The following is a 23,651-nucleotide window of genomic DNA, read 5'->3' as shown; positions in this document are numbered from 1 at the left end:
TTTCAACATCTGCAAATATTGATTGAGTTTTCTCACTCTTTTCTCATTGTTTCTCTGGCTAATCTTTGAGCTTCAGAATTGCCTTCAACTTTTGAATGAGCAGGAAGATACTTCCATTCAACATTCATGCCCAGGTCATATTATCCAGCTTAGTCTGTCTGGACAACATCTTTATTTTTACTTGTTTTCCACCCATTTTCTTTCCAGTTGTTAATCTAGCCATTCATACCTTTGGTGATAAATTGGTTATTTGGGCACAGAGTGAGTTTGTCTTTATTTTGGGACTTTGCTTACTCAATCCCTTTGGTAGCTGCTTCTAATGACGCTCATTGTTTTTTCTGTTGTCCAGAATGTGTACCCCTTATGGTTAGGTCATGGTCTGGTCCCCAGTAGGCACCAATACCTCCTTGTGCCCCTTCTCTTCCATTATTTTGCAGGCACCCTTGGCATACACAGTGTTAGGATCTGACCCCTGGTATGGTTGCTCGTATCCATTTCTAAAACCTCTAGTCTGCCAACCATAGTCATAGCTCCAAGAATCCCCTGAATTGTGTTTCCAACTCATCTCTGGTCTTTACAGAGGTTTGGTAGAAAAAGAAAGTGGTTCTGAACTTCAGAGAATGTTTCAAAATAACTTTTCTAAGAATACTGTGGGTGGCTCTTTTGCCCTTATCAAGCTCTTTCTACCTTGCTTTGTATATATTTGTGTTCAACATAATCCCTCAGAATAGATCAAAAGTTGCTTGAAGGCAAGAGCTAGATTCTTCTAAATGTTATCTCAACTTTGCCAGCACTTAACACCACATCTAGAAGGTAGAAAGCACTAATTAAATCTTTGATAAGAGGCTGGCAGACCACAAAATGCTAAATCAACACTCCCTAAATAGGAATGGATTTTGTTTTAAAAGTTGATTTGGTAATCAATTGCTTGAAATTTACAAGATGAATGGTAATTAGGTTTCCAGACTATCCCACAAAAGATTCAAGAACACCTTGTAAGGATTAAAATAATGTACATTTACAATGGAAAAGTAGAAAAGAATCTGTAGAAGCTAAAGTTTTTCCTGTCTTCTTGTCACCTTACTTGACAAGACCTAGCTCCTGAAGCTAGGGAAAAAAATGTAAAGAAACATTAAACAGGGCAGGACTGCCTTGGTGTAAAGAGATTTTAAAAAGACCTGGGAGTTAGTGGGGATTACAATGCAAGTATTAATAAGAACAAAGAAAAACATACATAGACTAGAATATATGCCACAGGCCTAGAGGTAATATTTCATCTCACTGTATACTGATTTTGTCCCTAGTTGAGTTTAAGAGCTGAGAAACTTGGATGTCCCAATATCTTCCTTCTCCACCAGGTGGCATACTGGATAGATAGTTGAATTTGGCATCAGGAAGATCAGAGTTCAAATGCTACTCAGATAATAGGAGTATGACCTAGGGTCACTGAACACTTTTTTTTTTTTTAGTGAGGCAATTGGGGTTAAGTGACTTGCCCAGGGTCACACAGCTAGTAAGTGTTAAGTGGCTGAGGCCGGATTTGAACTCAGATACTCCTGACTCCTGGGCCGGTGCTCTATCCACTGTGCCACCTAGCTGCCCCCACTGAACACTTCTTGGTCTCAGTTTCCTCATCTGGAAAAATAGAAATAATGGCACTTAACTCACACTGTTGTTATAAACATCCACTGACAAAATCTGTATAAAGCACTTTGCAAACCTTAACGTTTTGCTTTATAAATAAACCTTGCAAATATTTAAGTGTTATATAAATGATCATGATGATTAATTAATAATTAACATCAGTTAACTCATAATCATTAACTAATAGTTCTTACAATATATTTATAATAATACATGATATATAATTATAACTATTATAATTAACTATACCAATTAATAATTAAGCTTAACTATTGATAATTAACCATTGTTATTGCTTTCCTTATTTTGAATACCAGCTGTACTTATTCATATTCTCATTAACAGTGATTATTTGATTTTGTTCTTAGGTACAGAGCCATTGGCAAGTATAAGGAAGGTCCAGTGGATGGCATGTAGTTATGTTCTATTTGGATATGGATCTATTATTTCATTGAACTCCCAGGTGAGAGGACTCCTTCTACCAATGCAGGTTAGCACCTCTCATGAATTTTAGACTTATAGAACTAACTAGAGATTAACTGACTCACTCCCAGTCACAAAGCCAAGGTGTCTCTAGAGACATGGCTTGAATCTGGGGTTTCTTGGCTTTTAAGTCAGTTATCTATCCATCATGCCATGCTACCTCTATATTGTTCTAAATAATATTAATTCTAAGTTCTTTACTCAGGCAAACTAGAATAGGAAATTCAAGAGTCCAGGGACATAAGATGGTTCAAAATTTTGTCCCTTGCACATTCTGCCTTTCAGGGATTTATTCCAGTTAAGGTTCTTTTCTTTCTGGATACAATACTGCAGGGATGGTTAAACCAGTATCATTCTTGTTCTAATGTCAATTCCTTTAATAGCCAGAATAGGGATAATGGAAGTCAGTTAAGTGAACAGGAGGTTTTAGTGGGAAGTGGGGAATAATTTTGAAGACATTTCAGCAGAGAGCACATCAGGGAAAGGTTGTAGAATCTTAGATAATATAGGTTTGTTGCTTGGATCTTATTTCCAAAGCCAAGGATCCCTGAGGATAAGGACTTGCAGATGGGTAGTGAAATGAAACTTTCACCAAATATTTTCTGTGCTGCGTCCTTAGGAGATACTGGACAGGAAAGAAGTAAATTATGAAGGGAAGAATAAAATTCCTATTTTGTAATAGTGTCCAGTGTTTATATGATGTTGGATTCATTTTATTATTATTATCATTCATACTAATTTCACATTTTATAACATGTTAAGGTTTATAAAGAGCTTTCTTCCTAACAGTTCTGAATGGTAGGTAGCACAAATATCTCTGTAGCAGGCAGACTGAGGCTCTGAGGAATTTGAGGGCTTATAAATTATTTGCTCCATGATGTACAGCTAGAGAGACAAGGCATGAAAACAGATCTCTGATCCAAGATCAGTACTCTTTCCCTTATACTGTAACCTTGCTTGCAAGTATGGCACCATAGGTAGCCAATGACTAAATGATGAAATCAGGGCTTTTTTTTTTTTCCTACAGAGGAGATTTAGGTGGGGATGGGAAGGAGAAATTTTACCTTGCCTGCGATTATCACAGTTCTATCTATTCTCCCTTGTCCAGTATCACCTAATCTAATATACAGTCCAACAGAATCCCATCAATTGCCTCTCCTGCCACTCTGGTTGGAAATGAGGAGATAGATGAGTAGAAAATATGCTTCCATCACTGGGAGAAAAATAGTTCCTACTCCTTTCAAATGGGCCTTCTCCATTTCCCCCTATCCTTCATACCCTACCCCTACACTCACACACACACACACACACACACACACATTTTGTTTGATCTCTTGATCTTTATTTTAGATATTTGAGGACTGATCCTACTGATTCCCAAGTTTGCAGGGACCTCAGGAATCTTAAAAATATGATGGCTAGATGGCTAGAAGGGGATTTAGAAATTACGCAGTTCACCTCCAACTCCCTCATTTTGTGATGAAGAAACTAAGACCCAAAGAGGTTTTGGCCATGATCCTAGATTGTAAATTACAGTCAGAACTCAGATGCAGTTCTTCAAAGTCTTTCCAGCCATCTTTCTAGAGCTCATCACCTAAAAAGGGCCTTTATGTATTCTATAGTACCATAACATTTAGAGCTGAAAACATTTCTAGACATCATATAAGTAAAACCCCTCACTTAGTTATTGTTATTCAGTTGTTTCAGTCACATGTGACTCTTTGTAACCCCATTTGGTATTTTTCTTGACAAAGACATTGGAGTGGTATGCCATTTCCTTCTCCAGCTCATTTTATAGATGAGGAAACTGAAGCAAACAGGGTTAAATGACTTGCCAGGGTCACATAGCTAATAAGTATCTGAAGTCAGATTTTAACTAATGAAGATGAGTCTTCCTGATTCCAGGTCCAGCTACTCTATCCACCGTACCACTTCACCACCTAGCTGCCCCTTACTTTATAAATGAAGACAAGTTAAAATGCTATGTCAATGGGCATGGAGGCAGGATTTTAACCCCAGTCTTCTTCCTCTAAACATAATATCCTGCCCAATTCAGGGTTTCATATGATTTGAAGAATAACTCATGGAAAGATTAAAAGACAACAATGTTTTTTAAATTTGGAAAGTAACCCCCTATAAAGAAAGCATAAGAGGAGGATTTACTTAAAGATACTAGTTTAAAGACTTTGTGATCAGAATCAAAACATTTTTAAAATAGTGTGTGATGACAACATTTATTGTTGTCATTCTGTTTTTTTCTTCAGATAGTATAATAAGTATAATTAATTGGTAGCTCTGTGGTCTAGACAGTTATGTACTCCTTTCCCTTAGGAGAAGGAATATATTACCCTTCCAGCATAGAAAAAAACCCAAAACACATTCCTGACCAGAAGAGAGATTCTCCCCTCCTAAACTCATCTCTCCCCTCAACACAGAAGGAATGAAGGAGGTTTTCTGTTCAGATCCCCTTATCAGTGAAAAGGCTCAAGAAGAAGTCACCCCCACCTCCCTTGCCCCATGCATTGATAATGCATCTAAATGGAGACAGCATGACTGGGAGCCACAGGGGAAAGAAACTGGTTATAAGATCAGACATGCTGAGATGAGCCTAGGGAAAAGACAATCTTAAACAAAGTCTCAGTCTTTCAGAGAAGTACCCAGTCCCAGGAAAACCAAAAGAATACCTTCCAGCTATCCAGAGACACTCTTGATCCTAAGTAAGCTTTGACAACTCGAGTGTCAAGTCAGAGAAGTTGCTTTCCTAAGCTTCTCTAGTAAGAACCAATAATGAAGTTGCACGAATTTGGAAATAAAATCTAAGAAATTTTCTTTATAAATAAATAAATAAACAAACAAACAAACAAATATATATATATATATATATATTTGGGCAGGGCAATGAGGGTTAAGTGACTTGCCCAGGATTACACACACAGCTAGTAAGTTTCAAGTGTCTGAGACTGAATTTGAACTAAGGTCCTCCTGAATCCAGGGCCAGTTCTTTATCCACTGCGCCACCTAGCTGCCCCTAATTATTTCTTTATAGTTCTGTTCCAGTTAATTATTTCATGATTTCAATATCTGGTTCCTAGTTGTGCTATCAATAGTACTAAGCTAGATATCTAGACCAAAGTTTGACCTAAGAGGTTCCCAGATTTAAAGTGCAATGTGCGCTCAAGCTATAATAACTATGATTTCAATACCCCTGTACTGAAACCATGTCCACGACACAGTTGAACCTCATAATTGTAACAAAGAGACCTCACAAATTAGACATCAATTCAGACACAAAGAACCTCCTAATCATAAATTAGGGGAAAATTTGTAAAGGTTTTATGATACTGTTAAGAGGGATCTTTTGAAATCATCTTTCCTGAAGGGTTTTGTTGTTGTTGTTGTTAGTTAAATATATTTGACCATAACCCTATACAGAGTAATGCACTAGATGCATTCTTCCTTTTCTTTCTAATCTGACTATTTATTACCCTCTGTGTTCTATGAAGCAGAAATGGGCAACCCATAGAAAGATCATTGGAAGACTTTTTACTACCTTGTCATCATCCTCACAGGTCATGACATTGGAGAATGGGATTTCTGCTTTAAACATCTTCCGACAGTGCATTAGCTGGACCAACAAGTAGCAGACTGTTTTGAACTTCATTCTTTTGGCTGGCTTTATGTCTGAGAGAATAAGTCCAGGAAATATCTGTGCAAACAAATGAGAGGTAAAAAAAAAAAAGAGAAATGTTAAAATAAGATTATTGTTAAATCATTTGGCCATAAAAGTCGTAGCAACCACATTGATAAAATGTAGATAGTTAAAACATTAATCTCTCTATGAATAAAGATGGTTTCTTTTTTTTTTTTTTTTGGTGGGGGGGGTTGAAGGGGGGGGTGGGGCAATGAGGCTTAAGTGACTTGCCCAGGGTCACATAGTTAGTGTCAATTGTCTGAGGCCAGATTTGAACTCAGGTCCTCCTGAATCCAGGGTTGGTGCTTTATCCACTGCACCACCTAGCTGTCCCCATAAAGATGGTTTCTAAAGGCACTTTGTCAGAAACCTTATTATCCAAAGAGGAAAAAAAAATAATTTATGAGCAATTCATGAATACATTCCTTCTAGAATGTCAGATAAGGCAGTAAGATACCAGACATATACATCATTAAATGCTAACAAAAATAATATCAGAAGTGCTGGAGAATATAAAATCCACATGTGAGAGTACCAGGACAGAGGAAAGCATGGTTTGGGTTTATGTAAAAGACAGAGTGAGGCTCAAATTGATCTTAAATGAACAGGTAGGGAATGGAGAGGAGGGGACTAAATGGCTGGCAAGAAGTCTGTGAAAGGGTACATTTCAACTGACAAGGGACACTTTCTTCCCCCAGGAGCTTCTGGGAATAGGCCTGTAGTAATAGTTGGGAAAATAGAGAGGGAAGGAAGAGGTAATCCAGTTGTGTGCCCTTAAATGAATTGCTATTTTCTACTGCAAAAAAATCCCTTTGCACCTAATAGTGAGTTTCTGTAAGTATCTCTAAAAGGATAAAACATACAAATCTGTAGAGAAATCTATACCCCCTCTAGATATAGAGATAAGAAAGCTACTAGAGTGGCTTACAATTTCCTTCTGCAGTTCATTTTACAGATAAAGAAACTGAGGCAAACAGGGTTAAGTGACATGCCCAGGGTCACACAGCAAATAAGTTTCTGAGACCACATTTGAACTTGGGTCTTCCTGATTCTGGGCCCAGATTCTATCCTCTGTGTCACCTAGCTGTGCTTTCAATGGGGAGAAGGCGATATATAGGATATTTTTCTTCTGTGGGGGAGGGGAGGGTGGAGTGGGTAACATTCTGTCAAAGTCAGCAGAAATGTCAAGGATTCATGGAACAGAATGGAATATAGAAGAACGAAGAAATCATAGGGACCTAGAGCAGTGTTGTCAAACACAGATTATCTCTTTGCTTTAAGTTTATAGCATCAATTTCTGCTTAATGAGCATTGAAAAATTATGGAAAAGTCATTTCCATTTCAGCAATGACAACTTCATTCTTCCCTTGCCACCAAAGGGAGGAAAAATGAGGGCCTTTCTAGCCTGCAAGCTGATTAGAATGCTTCAAGACTGGAAAGAGGAGAGCCATGAAGGTGCATTCACAGCACTAGATAGATCCCTTCCCATCTTTTACTCCTCTATTACCTGCTGGAGAAGGGAACCATTGGGGAAGGGAGGTCTGCAGGGTTGTTTAGGAGTGCCAGGGAAAAGGCAGATGGTTGCAGTGTTGGTAGATATAGGGATCAGCCTTGGAGAAGAGAGAATGAAATGTTAATAGAGAATTAGAAGAGTCTGGTGTAGAGCTTGATTAAGATTGAGTGAATGAAAAGGGAAAGTGTGCTTAAATAGTATTGAAACATTTGTCCTCGGTCTTCTGTGGTGTGTGTGTGTGTGTGTGTGTGTGTGTGTGTGTGTGTGTGTGTGTGTGTGTGTGTGTGTGTAGGGAAGGGAAAGGAAGATATTTGTTTCAACTGGAGTTACTGGCTACAGTGGTCACATCCAGCATATACCCTTGTGGGAATTAGTGATGGTGACAGCTGTGGGATCAGATATGGTTTAGTCTGCTTATCTGGGTTGTACCAACTGAGCTAGCTTCTGGCTCCAGTCTGTAAGAGCACAAAGGTAGCCTTGGGCAAGCTCCCTAACAAAGCCTTTAAAAGACTGATTCATTGGTAAATGAAGAAATAGATATGGATCAGTGTTCTCCTATCACAATTACAGACTTTTCCAGTTGGAGGAGACTTTAAAGACTGCCTGATTCAGAACTCAACCCAAAACACCATCCAGTCTCTGTTTACATATCTCTAAGATCAGGGAGTCTGAAAGACCTTGATTTCAGTTCTGCCTTGAACACTTGTAAAATGAGAATAATAATACTTGTGGTATCTCTTTTACAGGTTTGTGATAAGGCATGGATGTGAGCGAAGCCTTTTTTTTTTTTTTAAACTTTGAAGTACTATACACCTATCAGTTTTTTTTTATTACTGAGGAGATGACTCTGGCTCTCACATTGGCTGCCAGCCCACCAGCAGGCAAGATTGTGATAGATCAGCCTTTAGGAACATGCCACAGTAGCTAGCTGTCAACTACTGTAACAGAAAGGAGTAACCAGGTAGCACAATGGATAGAGTGTTGAGCCTGGAGTCAGGGAGACTTAACTTCCTGAATTCAAATCTTAACCATGTTTGCCTCAGTTTCTTCATCTGTAAAATGAGTGGGAGCAAGAAATGGCATACTACTCTAGTATCTTCGCCGAGAAAACACCAAAAGGGGTCACAAAGAGTAAGACATGAATGAAAAATAACTCAACAAAACTGTAACATAGAAGCCCTCTTCCTCAATAAGAGACAGAATAGAATCCATAGTCTGACATATATAAATTAGGAGGTTAATTATCTATGTTCCCTTCTGGATGAGATAAGAAGATATTAGGATCATAGGTGTAAGAACTACTGACACCCCACCCCAAACCCAACCTAACAAAATATGCAATCCAACATTTTTCATTTTCCTGTTAAGAAAACTGAGGCCCACAGAGGTTAAGTAACTTATCCAAGCTTTCCTGCCATGCCACTTGCTTTACTTAAAGCTCTCTCTCTGATCTATTTTCCTTTCATGTAGGCTGTCCTGCTGCCCTGGATATTACAACCAAAGAAGCCTATAGAATGATTTGTGGGTCTCTGCCTAGACCTACCATATCATTCATGAGAAGCAGTAGCCACACTGCTCCCTTCATTCATATTTGACTCTTTTCTATTCCAGCCTGGCAACAGCTGCTTAGCCTCCATTGTAGGTGCCCTCTTTTTCTCCCCCACCTCCTTTTCAACTCTGTTTTTTCTTTTACTTCCCCTATTAGAATATATCCCCCTTGAGAGCAGAGTTTGTTTTGTTTTCTTGTTTTAGAATCTCTACAATTTAGCACAATATTTGGTACATAATAAGTGCTTAATAAATGGTCTATCCATCTATCATAAATATTTAGTTCAGTGATGGGATTCACATCTCTATCTCCTGACTCTAAGATTTATACTCTTTTAGAACACCACCAAGCCTTTCCTTATGATTATTTGTAGATATTATTTATTATTAAAATATATGTTTACCTTAAGAGCATAATATTTTTGTTTTAGAGCAGCACCATTCAGGCTAACGGTGCCTGGTAAAGAACAGGGTGTAAGTCAGCAAATGAAAAATTATGATTTCATTCAATATACTATACATTAAGATCTTCCCTTTCAATAATGTATGGGGTACAGGGTTGGGGGTAAGAATGGTAGTGGTGCTAGGGCTTAGAGGATCCAGTCAGATCATTCCTAGGACAATGTATAAGAGAGGTTGTTTTTTCTATCTTCCACTCATGGAAGTTTGAATTCCTCTTCAGTGGCCTTGAATTAGTCAAAACCTGATCTCTAGAACAACTGAGATATTACCCCAATTCTTGGGCTCCTTAACCTCTTTGGGACTAAGAGAACAGAGGGCTGCTTGTCTAGACTCACTTGTTGTGACTACCTAATGAAATGGAGTCCCACTGGAAAGCCTAGGCCTTGGCTAACTCACTAAGGTAACAAGTTCCTGATTGGCTCCAGGAACCTAGTATAAAACTCATTCAATTTGCAACATTCAGCTATGAGTGATGCTTTCAATTTAACTAGGCTCTAATTCCCTGAAACTATATTGAATGAAACCATTTAGAACACATATTAAGAGACTAAGTATCTCATCACAACACAAATCAAAGAAATTGCCTTTTTGATAGAGAAAATCTTTAAGTTATTATGTAAAATGTTTTGCATACAACATTAACTTGGGGGATCATTAACAAAACAGACATACACATAGACATGTATCATGCATATATATACATGTATATACATATGTACACATATATGTGTGTATATATAGAGGAACATATATATTAGGAGTAGGTATGTATGCATATGCATATTCTTATACATATACCTTTCTAAGAATTAACAAAAACAAAACACAATCTACATGACCTGGAACCCTAATCTCCAGGGTTCTTTGCTTATAAAGAAATATTTATTTTCATATTTAACAAAATCCTTTTTGGTGGTTTTGCTTCGGAGCTAAATATGAAAACTCATACCTCTATACAGTATTCTTTATTAAGTGGCTTAGTGATTAGAGTGCTAGGCTTGGAGACAGGTTAGAAAGATCTGAGTTGAACTCTTGCCTCATTACCATTCTACCTGTGTGACCCTGGATAAGTCACAGCCTCTCCTTGCCTCATTTTCCTCATCTGTAATATGGGAATAATAATAGCCCTACCTTACCGAGTTGTTCTGAGGATTAAGTGAGATATTTTTAAAAGTACTTTGCCAATTTTAAAGTGCAATATAAATGCTAGTTATTACTACTACATCTCAGGTTGGTTTTATAAATGTAATCTTATTATACAATGATTTGGCTGGGTCTGTAGAAGCACCTACTAGACTTCACCACCAATTTTATATTATTAATAGTTCATTGATAAAGAATAGTTTTTCCTATGGATAAAAAATGCAAAAGAGAAGTGAACTATATTTATGATGTCATTAAAATATACATAAATCTATGTATATCCAAATATATATTACATATATATCTAAAGATGGGATGCCATTGTGTCTATATATTTGGGGATTTAAGTAATATCTCAATCAGATCTTTTCTTGTTCTTAGGTGATCAACGATAATGCAGAATATCAATAAAGATTTAAAAAACCATACCCACATTTTCTTTCCCTTGATTCCTTTATAATTCTTATACCAACTTCTTTTTTTTTTCAAATGAAGAAATTTTTTTCTCACAGGATAAGGACTACAAATATATGTATGTATGTACATATATATTGTTGTTCAGTCATTTTTTCAGTCTCGACTAAATCTTTGTGACCCCTTTTTTGGTGTTTTCTTGGCAAAGATACTGGAGTAGTTTGCCATTTATTTCTGCAGCTCATTTTACAGATGAGAAAACTGAGGCAAAAGGGTTAAATGATTTACCCAAGGTCACATACTATTATTATGGCAGAATCATAGATAGAATATAACTTTTACATCATAAAAGGCCTGTACTCGAGCTATATACTAGAATCAGACAAGCAGCCATTTGAAAGCCCTCACTATTCAATGAAAAATGCTCAATGATAGGCTATAAGTAGATCACCATGTGTTCCCCTTAATCCAAAATTCTGGCAATCTGCTGGGAGCTGATATGACAATAAAAATATTTTGTGAAATAATTTCAATGGTACATTTCCTTCTCACCATAGAATAAGCACTATTTGATTATCATCTAATATTAAGTAGCCATCATGTTTTCACTTCAATTTTCTAGGAATACCTTCTTTAGTGGAACATCTGATGGTGATTGCCTTTCATCGGCATAAGCTACTCATTTATTCATTTTCTGGGTCTTCATACTCAGAAAGAGGGGAGAAAAACACAATGTCCTTTTTCAATAGAGGAATTGTACATGAGATGTTTCCTTAATATCCTTCACTTAGTGGGAGGTTGGAAACCCATTTTTGTTTCTGCCAGTTGCAAGAGCACAATAATCAAAACCCAGTTTTGATAACCAGTACCATATTTCTAAGAACTGTTGCCAAATGAACCTTGGGTTTGGGTACAAAGCAATAGAATGAACACTCCACTGGTTCTCTATTATCTCTTGGATCACATACAAAATCCTCTGTTTAACTTTTAAAGCCTTTTATAACCTTTCACCTTCCTACCTCTCCAATCTTCTTATTCCTCCCCCCTCCCTCCCTCCCTTCCTTCCTTCCTTCTGCTCTTCTACCTGTACTTCCTTCATGCTCTGCAATCCAGTGACACTCACCCCTTTTCCTCATAAAAGACACTGCATCTCCCAACTCCAAGCAATTCCACTGGCTATCCTTGTTTCAAATGCCCTCTCTCCTCAAATTCATCTCTTGGCTTCTCTGGGTCCCTTCAAGCCTCAGCTAAAGCCTCACCTTCTACAAGGACCTTTTCCTGATTGCCCTTAATGCTAATGCCTTCCCCTGAAATTATCTCTAATGTGGCCTGTATATATCCTATATGTACATAGTCCTTTGTATACCATCTCCTCCATTAGACTGTAAATTCCTTGAGGACAATGAATCTGTTTTAGCTTTTCTTTCTAGAGCTTTTTTTCATGGCACACATTAGGTGCTTAATAATTGTGCAATGACTCGACTTAGATGCAGCAATTTAACCAGGCCCTTTGAGAATCTAAACTCTTTTAATAAGAGTCCTAATTGAACCTTTTAAAAATTGAAACCCATGACCATGAGGGTTACATTACAGCAAGTGAGCTTCTAAGAGATGGTTATTAGAAAATTCTGTGGGAGAATCCTTTGGTTTCCATCATCAAATTGAGAGAGGGAATTTGATTGTGCTCATTTTTGAGGAAGGTGGCATTAGATTAGGTCATACTCCCTTTCCCCCTCCCCAATCTTTTACTTTTAAAAAGTAGAACAATTCCATATCAACAAAATCAGGAAACTTGAAGGTTTGGGTTTAGAATGGTACAATGGATTTAATTCAGTATTTTTGGAAGGAGTTCTTCAAATGCCTTAAAAAATGTTTGCTCTTACTAATACTTAGGCCATGCTGGGAAAATTGTCTCAGTGTCTTTATAGAAGAAAGGATAAAATGAATATCCAATCTCTTATCTTTGAGGCATGTATGGAAGATGACTATTCCAAAGGAGCTTTACTTCCATAAACATAAGGATCAGACCAGTGATTTTACTGATATAGGGAACTCTGAAGTAAGGAAAGGCATTCTTCCACTGCATATCAGCACCTTCTCTGAGATTTATAGTCTTAGAGAGTTGCCAAGAGCACAGAGAGGTAAGGGACTTGCTTAGAATCCCATAATCAGTATATTTCAGATGTGGGACTTGAATGGAGGGATTCTTGGCTTCTTGGTCAGCTCTTTGCCATATGCCACCTTGCTTCTCTTCATTTTCATAGAATGAGGAAATGCACAGGTGGCATTCATAGAGTATGGGCAGGACATGATGGCCCACCTTGGGGGTCCCTGCCCTGAGGGCCAATGGGAACTCTCCCTTAAAGTATATGGGTTTCCCTGCCTCCATTCTATGTGTCCATGGGTAAATGCTGAAATAAAGCATTTGAAACTATAATGTTAATGGTTTAAGTAAAAAACCCCAAATCCTGAGAATATTTTGACATTTAATTTCGGAATAATTGGTAGGTGGTTTATTTGTAACATGTGCTAACTTTCCATTTTCAGACACAAAAACACTCCGGTGGAAAACCATTCTGTTTTGAGTTCTCTCTGGGAGAAGACTGGGCTAATTTAACCTCCACATTCCCCAAACCTAAAAGTGTGTGGCTGACTTTAATAGAGGTTTGGTTATCTCTGCACTGGCTTTCATGCTTCATCCCATTACATTAATTCTTCCCATTTTAGGGTAAACATAAGAGATATGCAAAAGATAAAAATGGCATTCTTATTTATGACCATATTTAATGGTTGAGATTCAGGAAGAAAACATGGTGAGGCATTCACCTCCATAAATATCTACTCTCCAGGCATTAAAATGGACACGTGTAGAAGCTGGTTTATTTACCAGAATGCCATGTTTAGCCACTACATCTATTGGACTAAGTAGATTCTTCTTTGCTCAGAGGTATGAATAGAGCTTCCAAAAGTGCCCAACAGCTGAGACAAGAGAAGAATTTGTTGCACGTTAAATAATAATAGATGACATCTTGATTTAGCTTGATAAATTCTCTAGATTTTTATGACTCTTCCTCCCTTTATTCATGAAAATCAACATTTAGAAAAGAATTCTCCTATTTACTGCCTGTGTAAACTTGGGTACATTGTTGTCCCTCTCTGGGTCTCAGTTTCCACATCTGTAAGCGTTAGAAGCTTGGACTGGGGGGCTAAGTTCCTTTCTAGCTCCCAGTGTGCTAGGAGTCTATAATTGTGTTCTGCTATAGGAAATATCACATCAATAAATATTTATCAAGCATCTTTTCAGCCCAAGAAACTCTTTATATTAGCCCTCCAGAAGTTTTTATGTCTATAGAAGTTTTATGTTATGTACCTATATATGCATATGCACACACATATATATTTATATAAACATTCTTCTGATTGATGCATAATACTATAATACCGTTGGAAATGTCTGTGTCATTCAGTGGTATGTAACATAGTGACATATTGATCAGTCTATGGTAAAGGCTATCCATGGAAGTACAATTCATGTAGAAATTTTTCTGCCAGTCAGAGATTCTTCAGGGATGGAAACCAGGTTTTCAGGTCATTAGACACATTAGGCATAAATGTTTATTATCTCCACAAATCAGCCATTGACACAACCATGGGGAAGCTAATACTTGCATTTTACAGTCTTATAACAAGTCAATCAGTAAATCTGACTATTGGACTGGTTTCAAAATACAAATAGATGAGTGTCTATTCAGCTTCCATTAATTTTTCCTGAGGAACAAATGGATATGGACTTGGGTACCTTTGCAAAAGAGCTATCTGAAATAGACTACAGAAGCATTTACCTATTGTAACCATGTCATTCAGGTAAATGCTGCACAGGAGAAAGGGTCTGTCTAATAAGGGAAGGAAACATTTAGCTTTTGGAGCATGCTGCTAACTTACCATTCACTAGAGAGTTTGAATAGAAAAGCTGTATTTTCCCTGGTAGGTGTGATACTATGTAGTTAAAATCATCTAGCTATTTTGTTAGTGTACCATGATTTATGTTGCAATATAACCAAAGATGTAAAATGCTACTCTCCAAGGCCCTTCAATACCCTGGAAAAGACTTAAAACCAAAGATGTAATAATAACATATTTCTCTAGCACTTTAATGTTTACCATTTTACAGATGAGGAAATGGAGATTTATTGGGGTTAAGTGAGTTGCAGTGTTAATTACTTAATTCTGCAGTTCATCACGCATATGTTAGATATCTTTTTTTTTTTTTTGGCATGGGGCAATAAGGGTTAAGTGACTTGCCCAGGGTCACACAGCTAGTTAAGTGTCAAGTGTCTGAGGCTGAATTTGAACTCAGGTCCCCGAATCCAAGGCCAGTGCTCTATCCACTATGCCACCTAGCTGTCCCCAGGATATCATTTTTATTGGAAGAATGAACTTCTGTTGCTCAGCATTTTTTTTTTACTTCTACTGGTAAAACAAATATGTAAATATAAATACATTTTTTTTTAGTGGGGCAATGAGGGTTAAGTGACTTGCCCAGAGTCACACAGCTAGTAAGTGTCAAGTGTCTGAGGCCAAATTTGAACTCAGGTCCTCCTGAATCCAGGGCCGGTGCTTTATCCACTGCACCACCTAGCTGCCCCCAATATAAATACATATTAATTGTATTATATTGATAACATTTTAATGTCTATAATTTTACATTCATGGATTATAACTTCCATTTAGAAATAAGGAAACTGAGACTAAGAGGGTTTAAGTGACTTGTCCATGGAATCGAGCTAGTTAAGTGTGACTTCAAGTCTCCTATGCCAAGCTATAGACCTTACAATAGGTGTTCTGTTGAGTATATGGTGTGATGCTCTCATATATGTAACAAAAGAAATCCCAAGGGTTGAACATCTGGGGATTCCATACATAGATACTCAGGTTTGCTGTTCAGAGGGTTTTAGAGCTACAAATTTGAAAATATAGACATACATATTCTTTAAAAAAAAAAGTTTCAAACAGACAGTACAACATGACATAATAGAAGGGGCAAGGATTTGCCTACCTTTCTCCGATGGGATGGTACAATAAAAAAGGTTTCGATATTATGTTTTTTCAAGAAACTGTTCCTCTCATGTCCAAAGCCTGGTTCTACCTCGTAGTCCCCATTGAGGCACTCTAAGGTCGTCTTTGTGATATGAACCTTCCTATAAAAAAGGAGGCAGATGTTCTGAAAGGAAAAACATTACAAGACCTCCTGGCTATTTCAAAACTCAATTCGTGATACTCTGAATGCTCCGTTAGAAGCACTATTATCAGGGCTAGGTCAAAACATTTTGAGACTTTACCTTATGTAAAGTGTAAGAAGGTCCATAAATAGAGTATTGACTTCATAGAAGGGCCATGGTTACAAAGCTGTCACCTTAAGGAAAGAGGAGGAGGGGTAGGTAAAGTAGAAAGCAAAGAGATATAATAGAGAAAAGCAGGAAAAGAAGAAGAAATAAGGGAGGAACAAAAGAAAGTCAAGGTTGCAGAATTATTAAGAAACTGAATATGGCTCCAATGAAGACATATGAGAAGATACGCCACCCTACTTCTTTGCAGAGATGGGGGGGGGTTCCACAGGTAGAGATCATTACATATCTTTTGAGGGTTTTTTTGGTGTATGGATCAATTAATTATACTATTTTTTCCCCTTTTCTTCCTCTTTTTCTTTAAAACCTATTCTTGGTTACAAAGGATGACTTGAGGAAGAAGGAAAGAGGGATATTGGGAGAAATTTAGATGATATAAAAACAAAAGATTAAAATTCATTTTAAAAGAGATAAGAGAAAAGAGAAAGGAAAAGGTTGGATAAAAGGGCAATCATGAGAAATGGTAAAAGAGGATAAGAAAAAAGGAACAAAGTAGAACCATTTCACTACATAGGCTGGGAAATCCCATTAAAAGCTTTCCAAATGGAACACAATTACTTCAAAATTATAGCAGCCCTCTTTTTGCCCCTCATACTTCCTTGGAAATTCTGCCACTTGATATAAAACATTATGGAAAGGTGGGCCTTGGGTTAAGAACAATTTTCCCCCTTAGGAAAATAGATTAAAGTAAGTAGGTGTCACCATGGATAAAGTGCTGAATTTGGAGTCAGGAAGATCTGATTTCAAATATAGCCACAGACACTTAATAATTGTGTAACCTTAATCAAGTCCTTTAATCTCTGCCTCAGTTTCCTCATCTGTAAAATGGGAATAATGAAAGCAACTCCTTCCCAGGGTTGTTGTGAAGATGAAATATTTTTAAATTGCTTTACAAACTTTAAAGCACTATATAAAGACTTATTATTATCATTATCACCACCATCATCATTATTGATGGTACCTAACCTTTTAAGACAGTAACTTTTATCCTGTTCATTATTTTTTAAAATTTTTAATTAAAAATTTTTTTTATCCTGTTCATTATTGCTAATACCTATCCTTCTCCATTGAAAAGAGCTAAAATGTATATATATATTTTTTGCAGGTCAATGAGGGTTAGGTGACTTGCACAGGGTCACACAGCTAGTAAGTGTCAAGTGTCTGAGGCCGGATTTGAACTCAGGTACTCCTGAATCCATGGCTGGTGCTCTATCCACTGCACCACCCAGTTGCCCCTAAAAATTTATTGAAGAGAAGTCCCTTTGTTTACTCCTGGAGAGAAAGGCGTGCCAAGCTAACTTGGTTATTTAACTGTCCTTGAATATTAACCCAGGCTATATATTAACAGATTTAACAAAACATTTTCTTCCTCGAGATTCCTATAAGTATTCCCCAAAGTCATGTTGGGGCAGAGAGTCATGTTGGAGGTGGGGCAGGCTATGCCAGTTTGAACAACTCTCTCATTCTAAGTTAGAAATGACTTGCTTAGAGATTAATGTTAAATGAAATAAAATTGTTTCTGGAAGATGAGCCTAAAACACAGAGTACAAAATTAGTATTAATATTTTTTCTTCAACAAACAAAAATATTCTTACTAATGGTCAACTCATTATTGTGTCTGACATTATATGGGAAAATGTTTCAAAGAGTAAAAATTACAGTCTTTGTTTTTATGTTCCCTTTAGGAGAAAGGATTTTCATCCTACTGACTCCCAAATGCTTGCCAAAAGGTGAGCTGCAATCAATTCAAAGATTCACTGGTGTGCTGAGGAATGGGAAGAGCTAGAAAACAGCCCTGAATGTGCTGTTATCACAGCAGCCTGAAGTTGACTATTTGCAGCTTCCGGTCACCTAAGTTACTACTAAGTAGTTCCTCTGGCACTAGGGGACAACTTGACTAACAAAAACATTTCTCAGGGGCAGCTAGGTGGCACAGTGGATAAAGCACCGGCCCTGGATTCAGGAGTACCTGAGTTCAAACCGACCTCAGACATTTGACACTTAACTAGCTGTGTGACCCCGGGCAAGTCACTTAATCCCCAAAGCCCAGCAAAACCCCCAAATAACAACAACAACAAAAAAATAAACAAACAAACATTTCTCCCTAACCTGCCTCAGTTCCTCATCTGTACAATGAGCTAGAGGAGAAAATGGCAAACCACTCCAGTATCTTTGCCAAGAAAACCCAAATGGGTTCACAAAGTGTCAGACACAACCAAAACAAATGGACAGCCTCAGCACTTGTTGAAAATTCAATGCGTTTGGAAGTTCTGTTCAAATCCCTGATTTTGCCACTTACTACCTGTGTTACCTTGGGTAATCCATTTGCTATTTCTGGGCCTTCTTCATTGATAACATTAAGAGGTTAGGATTAGAATATCTCTAAGTCATTTTCCAATTCCATAATCTATGATACTACTGTTTTACAGATTTAAAATGATCAGAAAATCAGGGAGAGGAAGAAAAGAGCCAGCCTCAGAGACAGGCTGTGTTACTACACATAGCTTCCCTATGGAGGAAGAAGGGCTTGTGTTAGGAGGAGCACGGCATTGATAAAGGTACCCGTGCTGCCCAGAACTTGTCTATGAGATGATTAAAGATGTGATCATGTGATCAGTGATTGTAAGAGAAGTGTGTGGCTGTTTAAAATGGAAATCTACTTTTGTGAACCATATGTTCTAGCTCCTAAGGAAATCTTTGCTAGTAAATTTCATAATCTTCAATCTGGGAAATAGTAATTTATATCCACCTATGATAAATATTGCCCACTGAATGAAACATAGATATCACATATATTCTAGAGAAAATATACTCTCCAGTTTTAAACCCCAACATCACACACACACACACACATATACACACATCCACGTGTGTATACATATACACATTCTATAAAATGAAATTCCAGATTCAATCCCAGTGTGCCCTTGGATAACAGACACAACTAAAAGAGATATCCAAGGACTCCAGAAAAGCATGTGCAGGTCCTGCCTTATCATTCCAATAAATTCTAATGAAGATTTTCTGGCTGACCATTCTCTGACTGACTACACTTGTGCTATTTTCATCTGAAAATGCTAGGACAATAGTGGAGATGTCTCTATGAGAGATAGGGGAAAGGGTGAAGAGAGCAGAGAAAAGAGCAATCAATTACTACCATGTGCCAAGACCTATGCTAAACACTTTACAAATATTATCTCAGTTGATCTTCACAACAACCCTGGAATAAGGCTGCTATTAAGATTCCCTTTTTACAGTTTAGAAAACTAAGGCAGACAAGGCTTAAATGATTTAACCAGGATCACACAACTAGTGAGTGTGAAAAGCTGGATTTGAACTCAAGTATTCTTGACTCCAGGTCCAGGGCTTTATAAATTATTCCACCTATCTGGGTAAGAAGGAAAAGACCAATGATAGAAGAAGACATGAGGGTCTTGGAAAAATGTATTCATGAAGAAGAAGTCTATGGAAACTATTATCCTTTTAAGGAAAAAAAAAAGTTGGGTGGATAGGGAGGTAGGAATTAAATGAGGCATCACCATCTCTCCTGCCAAAGACCACCATGATGATAGTTTCCAGGCAATATAGAGATTGTCCTGTTCCCAAACTCAACAAACCCATAGTTCCAACAATATTTGATCTAACTTCAACACTTTCAGGCCCAGAAAACATAGGTAAGAGGCAAATTTTGCACCTGCCATATGTTGTTTTCTTTCCAGGGATAAAACTGGAGATAGGCCTTTAACTTGTCCTAAGAAATGAGCCAAAACCAGAACAATAAATTCCTGATCTCCTTCTCTTGGCCTTAACCAAGCAAAGACACAAATATTTTCAGGTTGTTTGTCCTGACCAAAAAAGTCACCGTGGCTTACAGTTCAGGTGAAGTCCTCAATTCAATTCAAAATGAAAAGCACACTCTTCTGCATCTCAGTACATATATTACTTTTTTTTTTCTATCATCCTCTTGAGGCACATGAATAGATATAGCAATTTGCTTAAGGTCACTTGAAAAGTCAATGGCAAAAAAAAAAAGTCAGTGGCAAAACTTCTGAGACACCTTGAGATTCCTTCCTCCCATTCAATCAAGGTAAACTAAATGAATAAGGATGCTGGAGCACATTCAATATTAGACAGTAACGTATTCATAATTCAGAATGTTTGTTTAAGGAAGCTTTATGCATGTAGCTATTGCTGATACTTTTTATTGTTTTTCCCCCAAATTCCTATTGTAATAAACCAAAAACTGTCCCCCACCCCACCAGCTTGTTTCTGGTTTTGACCCTACCTTTGAATGATGACTAATCATATGTTTGGACACTCAGATTTATAGTAATTGGGTCATGAGCAGAAAGAGTTCATGCATTTTCCCAAGTGAGCAATTTGCTCCTAAGATGTTTTACTAATATTAGGGATAGAATTATACAGTGTCAAAGAAAGCAACAGAAAAGAGAAAGCTGACTCTGTGAGATGGGTGTATGCATTAGGACATATACATATATTATCCAACACAGATCATAGCACACCTGGAAAAGCAAGATGGAACACATGTTGATTATATTTCTAATCATATGAATGTACATATATATATATATGTGTGTGTGCATATATTTATATGTGTGTGTCTTGAAGATTTTGTCATTGTCAGAATTATTTTATTTATGGATTAGAGTGGGAGGAGGGGAAGGGAATAAGGGAGTTCCAATTTTGTAATTTCATGTAACTCTCACTGCATGAAGATCTATGGCAGTGAGAGATTAAGTGATTTGCCTAAGGTCATAGGGCAAGAATGGATCAGAGATTGGACTTGAACCTAAGTCTTTATGATTCCAAGTCCAGTGCTCTATCTATTACAATAAGCTTTTTGTTTAAGCAAAAGATAAATGAGACTAAAGGAAAGATGTTAAAATAAGATGCACCAAGCACTATTTTGTTTTTTTTCTAGAGCTTAGCAAAATTCACACCACCTCATAGGCATTTAATCAATGCTTATTGATTGACTTTATATAAGTAAATTAGTAATAACAATTTAAGAAAGTCCTTGGGAATGAATTGTAATTTATTTAGAAGACATAATGTGCCTATAATTAATTTCTAAAATCAATTATATGTGCATATATAAATGTATATGTATACACATATGTGTCTATGCATTTTACTGGTTTTTTTCCACACTAAAGATTTAACTTCATACTATTATTTTTTGTAACATTACCTTTAAGCTCTACACTTAATACATGAAAGCCTATCAAGGAACCCTAATAAACTTCCTAAAATATTGTAATCAGCATAATTTTCTGAGACTTACCCAGGTAATCCTCCGGTCTCCATTACATTTGCTAGAGTCACATCATTTGACCAGACATCATATTGCCACTTGCGAAGTCCTAGCACCCCACACAGGACACGGCCTGTATGCAAGCCCACTCTCATGTTGAGGTCAACTTCAGTGGCTTCTGCAACAGACCTGAAACAGGCAATAGGAGATTTAGTTCCTTAGAGATCACCTTAACTTTTAATTCTTAAGAAGTAGTGGTGCTATCTTCTGTTTTCTAATGTACTGTATTAAAGAGATTGCTTCATGGTTGTAAGAATTTCATCCTTGAGAGCTCCCCCTTGAACAAGATTTCCCTCCAGGAATTTTAGGTCATGGAGTTGTATCTCTCAAAGAAATCTTCAAAATTCACTCTTACATAATCTGGGGTCTGTTAACAGATTATAGTCAGTTTTCGCTTTATCACAGATTCTGAAATTTATCCATTACTTCCTCCCAAAAATCTCATCATGTTTACTTCAGAAACCAATTCCTTCTGATTACCTCTTCCTCCAATTTTCAAAGAACTAGATTATTATTAATATTATCAAATGCTCTCATTTTATCAAAAAGTGTACCAGCAAGATGTCTGTATATTTGAAGCCCCCTCAAGTATTATATCTTGCTTTCATGATACATCATGCACTCATCAACTATTTTCTCTTCCTCAGTTAGGAGTCTACTGCATATTCTCATAATTATATTGCTTCTGCCTGTCCCTTCATGGATTATTTAACTCAAATGTTCTCCCACTATACTTCTCCTCCAGTTCCTTAGTGTCCTTGCATGAGTGTATCTTTTTTTTATTAGACAATACAACTCCACTGCCTCTTTTATTTCTTTTTTTTTCCCCCTTTATTTCTTTAAAAGAGAAGCTGCTTCTTCCACAGGGAATCCAACAGTTCCAACTCTACTAGAGGAAGAGTGTCACATCTATTATACAGCTCCAAAATTTTATCAGTCCTTCTTCCCTTTCTTTTCTACGTCATGTTTGCTCATTCTATCAAAGAGTCTTCATTCTCCTTGATAGTTTACAGAATAGACTTGCATTCCACTAGCCAGTTATCATTTTCTCCATTTGGAAGGACATCTTGAATTTTGTTTGTATACAGCTATTCCTTGGCATAGGCAGAATAACAGACATAGTACTTTTTGGGTAGGTGACTACAATATTCCCCTTGCTATTCACACTTGATGAGAAAAGCAAGGTTCTTAATTCCTAGTTGTGCTTGTGGCTAAATCTTATGGAAAACTATCTACATGCCATACTCTTTAGTTTCTCTGGGGCCATTCTTACCTACTTAAGAAAAAATTGCAGTGTTCTTTGACTTAGGATGGAACACTAGCATGCTCGGCTACTACTGGGGCACACTTAGCAGATTCCTGCCAAAGTCCCAATGCAAAAAAAGTGCTCCATTGTTGATGGGAAGGAAAAATTGACTTTTCCTCTAACTTTTTATTGCCTCTAACCTCTTTCTACCTCTTTCTGTTAATCAGACTTCTAATAACTTCCTGTCTTGGCATCTATCTGAATATGTGTATGTGTGTGTTTATATGTCCTTTACACATAAACATATATGAAATCACACATGCATACATGCTGATGTAAATATGTTTTTATATATACAGTTATCTCTCAACATCTGTGCATTTCATATTCCCAGTTTTGGTTATTTGTGGATTAGCCATTTGAATTTTTGGAGATTTGTAGCATACTGAAGAAAACTGCAGATCACACACACACACACTCTCACACACATATATAAAGAAAACTTTAAAAATGATTAAGTTAAAGTGATTTACTCAGCCCCTTTGCTAATAAAGGCCAGAGCCAGGAATAAAAAAAAATTTAGTTATAAATACATAAACATTGAATATTATTATTCTATCTTATCATTTACTACCATAAGTATATACACTCATGAATTTATCCATATAGATGTATACATACATAGATTTTTTTATAAACAGTTTTATGAACAGTTAGATTTTGTTAAAAGTTACTGTGTGCTCTAAAGAACTATGGATTATACATCT

At 37.0% G+C, this 23,651-nt stretch overlaps 1 protein-coding gene across 1 annotated transcript in view; it reads right to left on the bottom strand.

Moving 5' to 3' along the window:
• The window catches only part of ADCY1 (adenylate cyclase 1), a 348,458-nt gene that overhangs the window by 92,863 nt on the left and 231,944 nt on the right, over window positions 1–23,651 (bottom strand). Inside the window, exons 6-8 of the mRNA XM_043979268.1 lie at window positions 21,609–21,767; window positions 15,955–16,096; window positions 5,678–5,833 (exon numbers count right to left, since the gene is read on the bottom strand). Of these exons, the coding sequence (XP_043835203.1) occupies window positions 5,678–5,833; window positions 15,955–16,096; window positions 21,609–21,767 (457 nt within the window). The remainder of the gene's footprint in view (window positions 1–5,677; window positions 5,834–15,954; window positions 16,097–21,608; window positions 21,768–23,651) is intronic.

The sequence above is a fragment of the Dromiciops gliroides genome, chromosome 1 (assembly GCF_019393635.1).
Source record: "Dromiciops gliroides isolate mDroGli1 chromosome 1, mDroGli1.pri, whole genome shotgun sequence".
Lineage (NCBI taxonomy): Eukaryota > Metazoa > Chordata > Mammalia > Microbiotheria > Microbiotheriidae > Dromiciops > Dromiciops gliroides.
The sequence above is the reverse complement of the archived record's forward strand: the minus strand, read 5'-3'. Positions and strand labels throughout refer to the sequence as shown.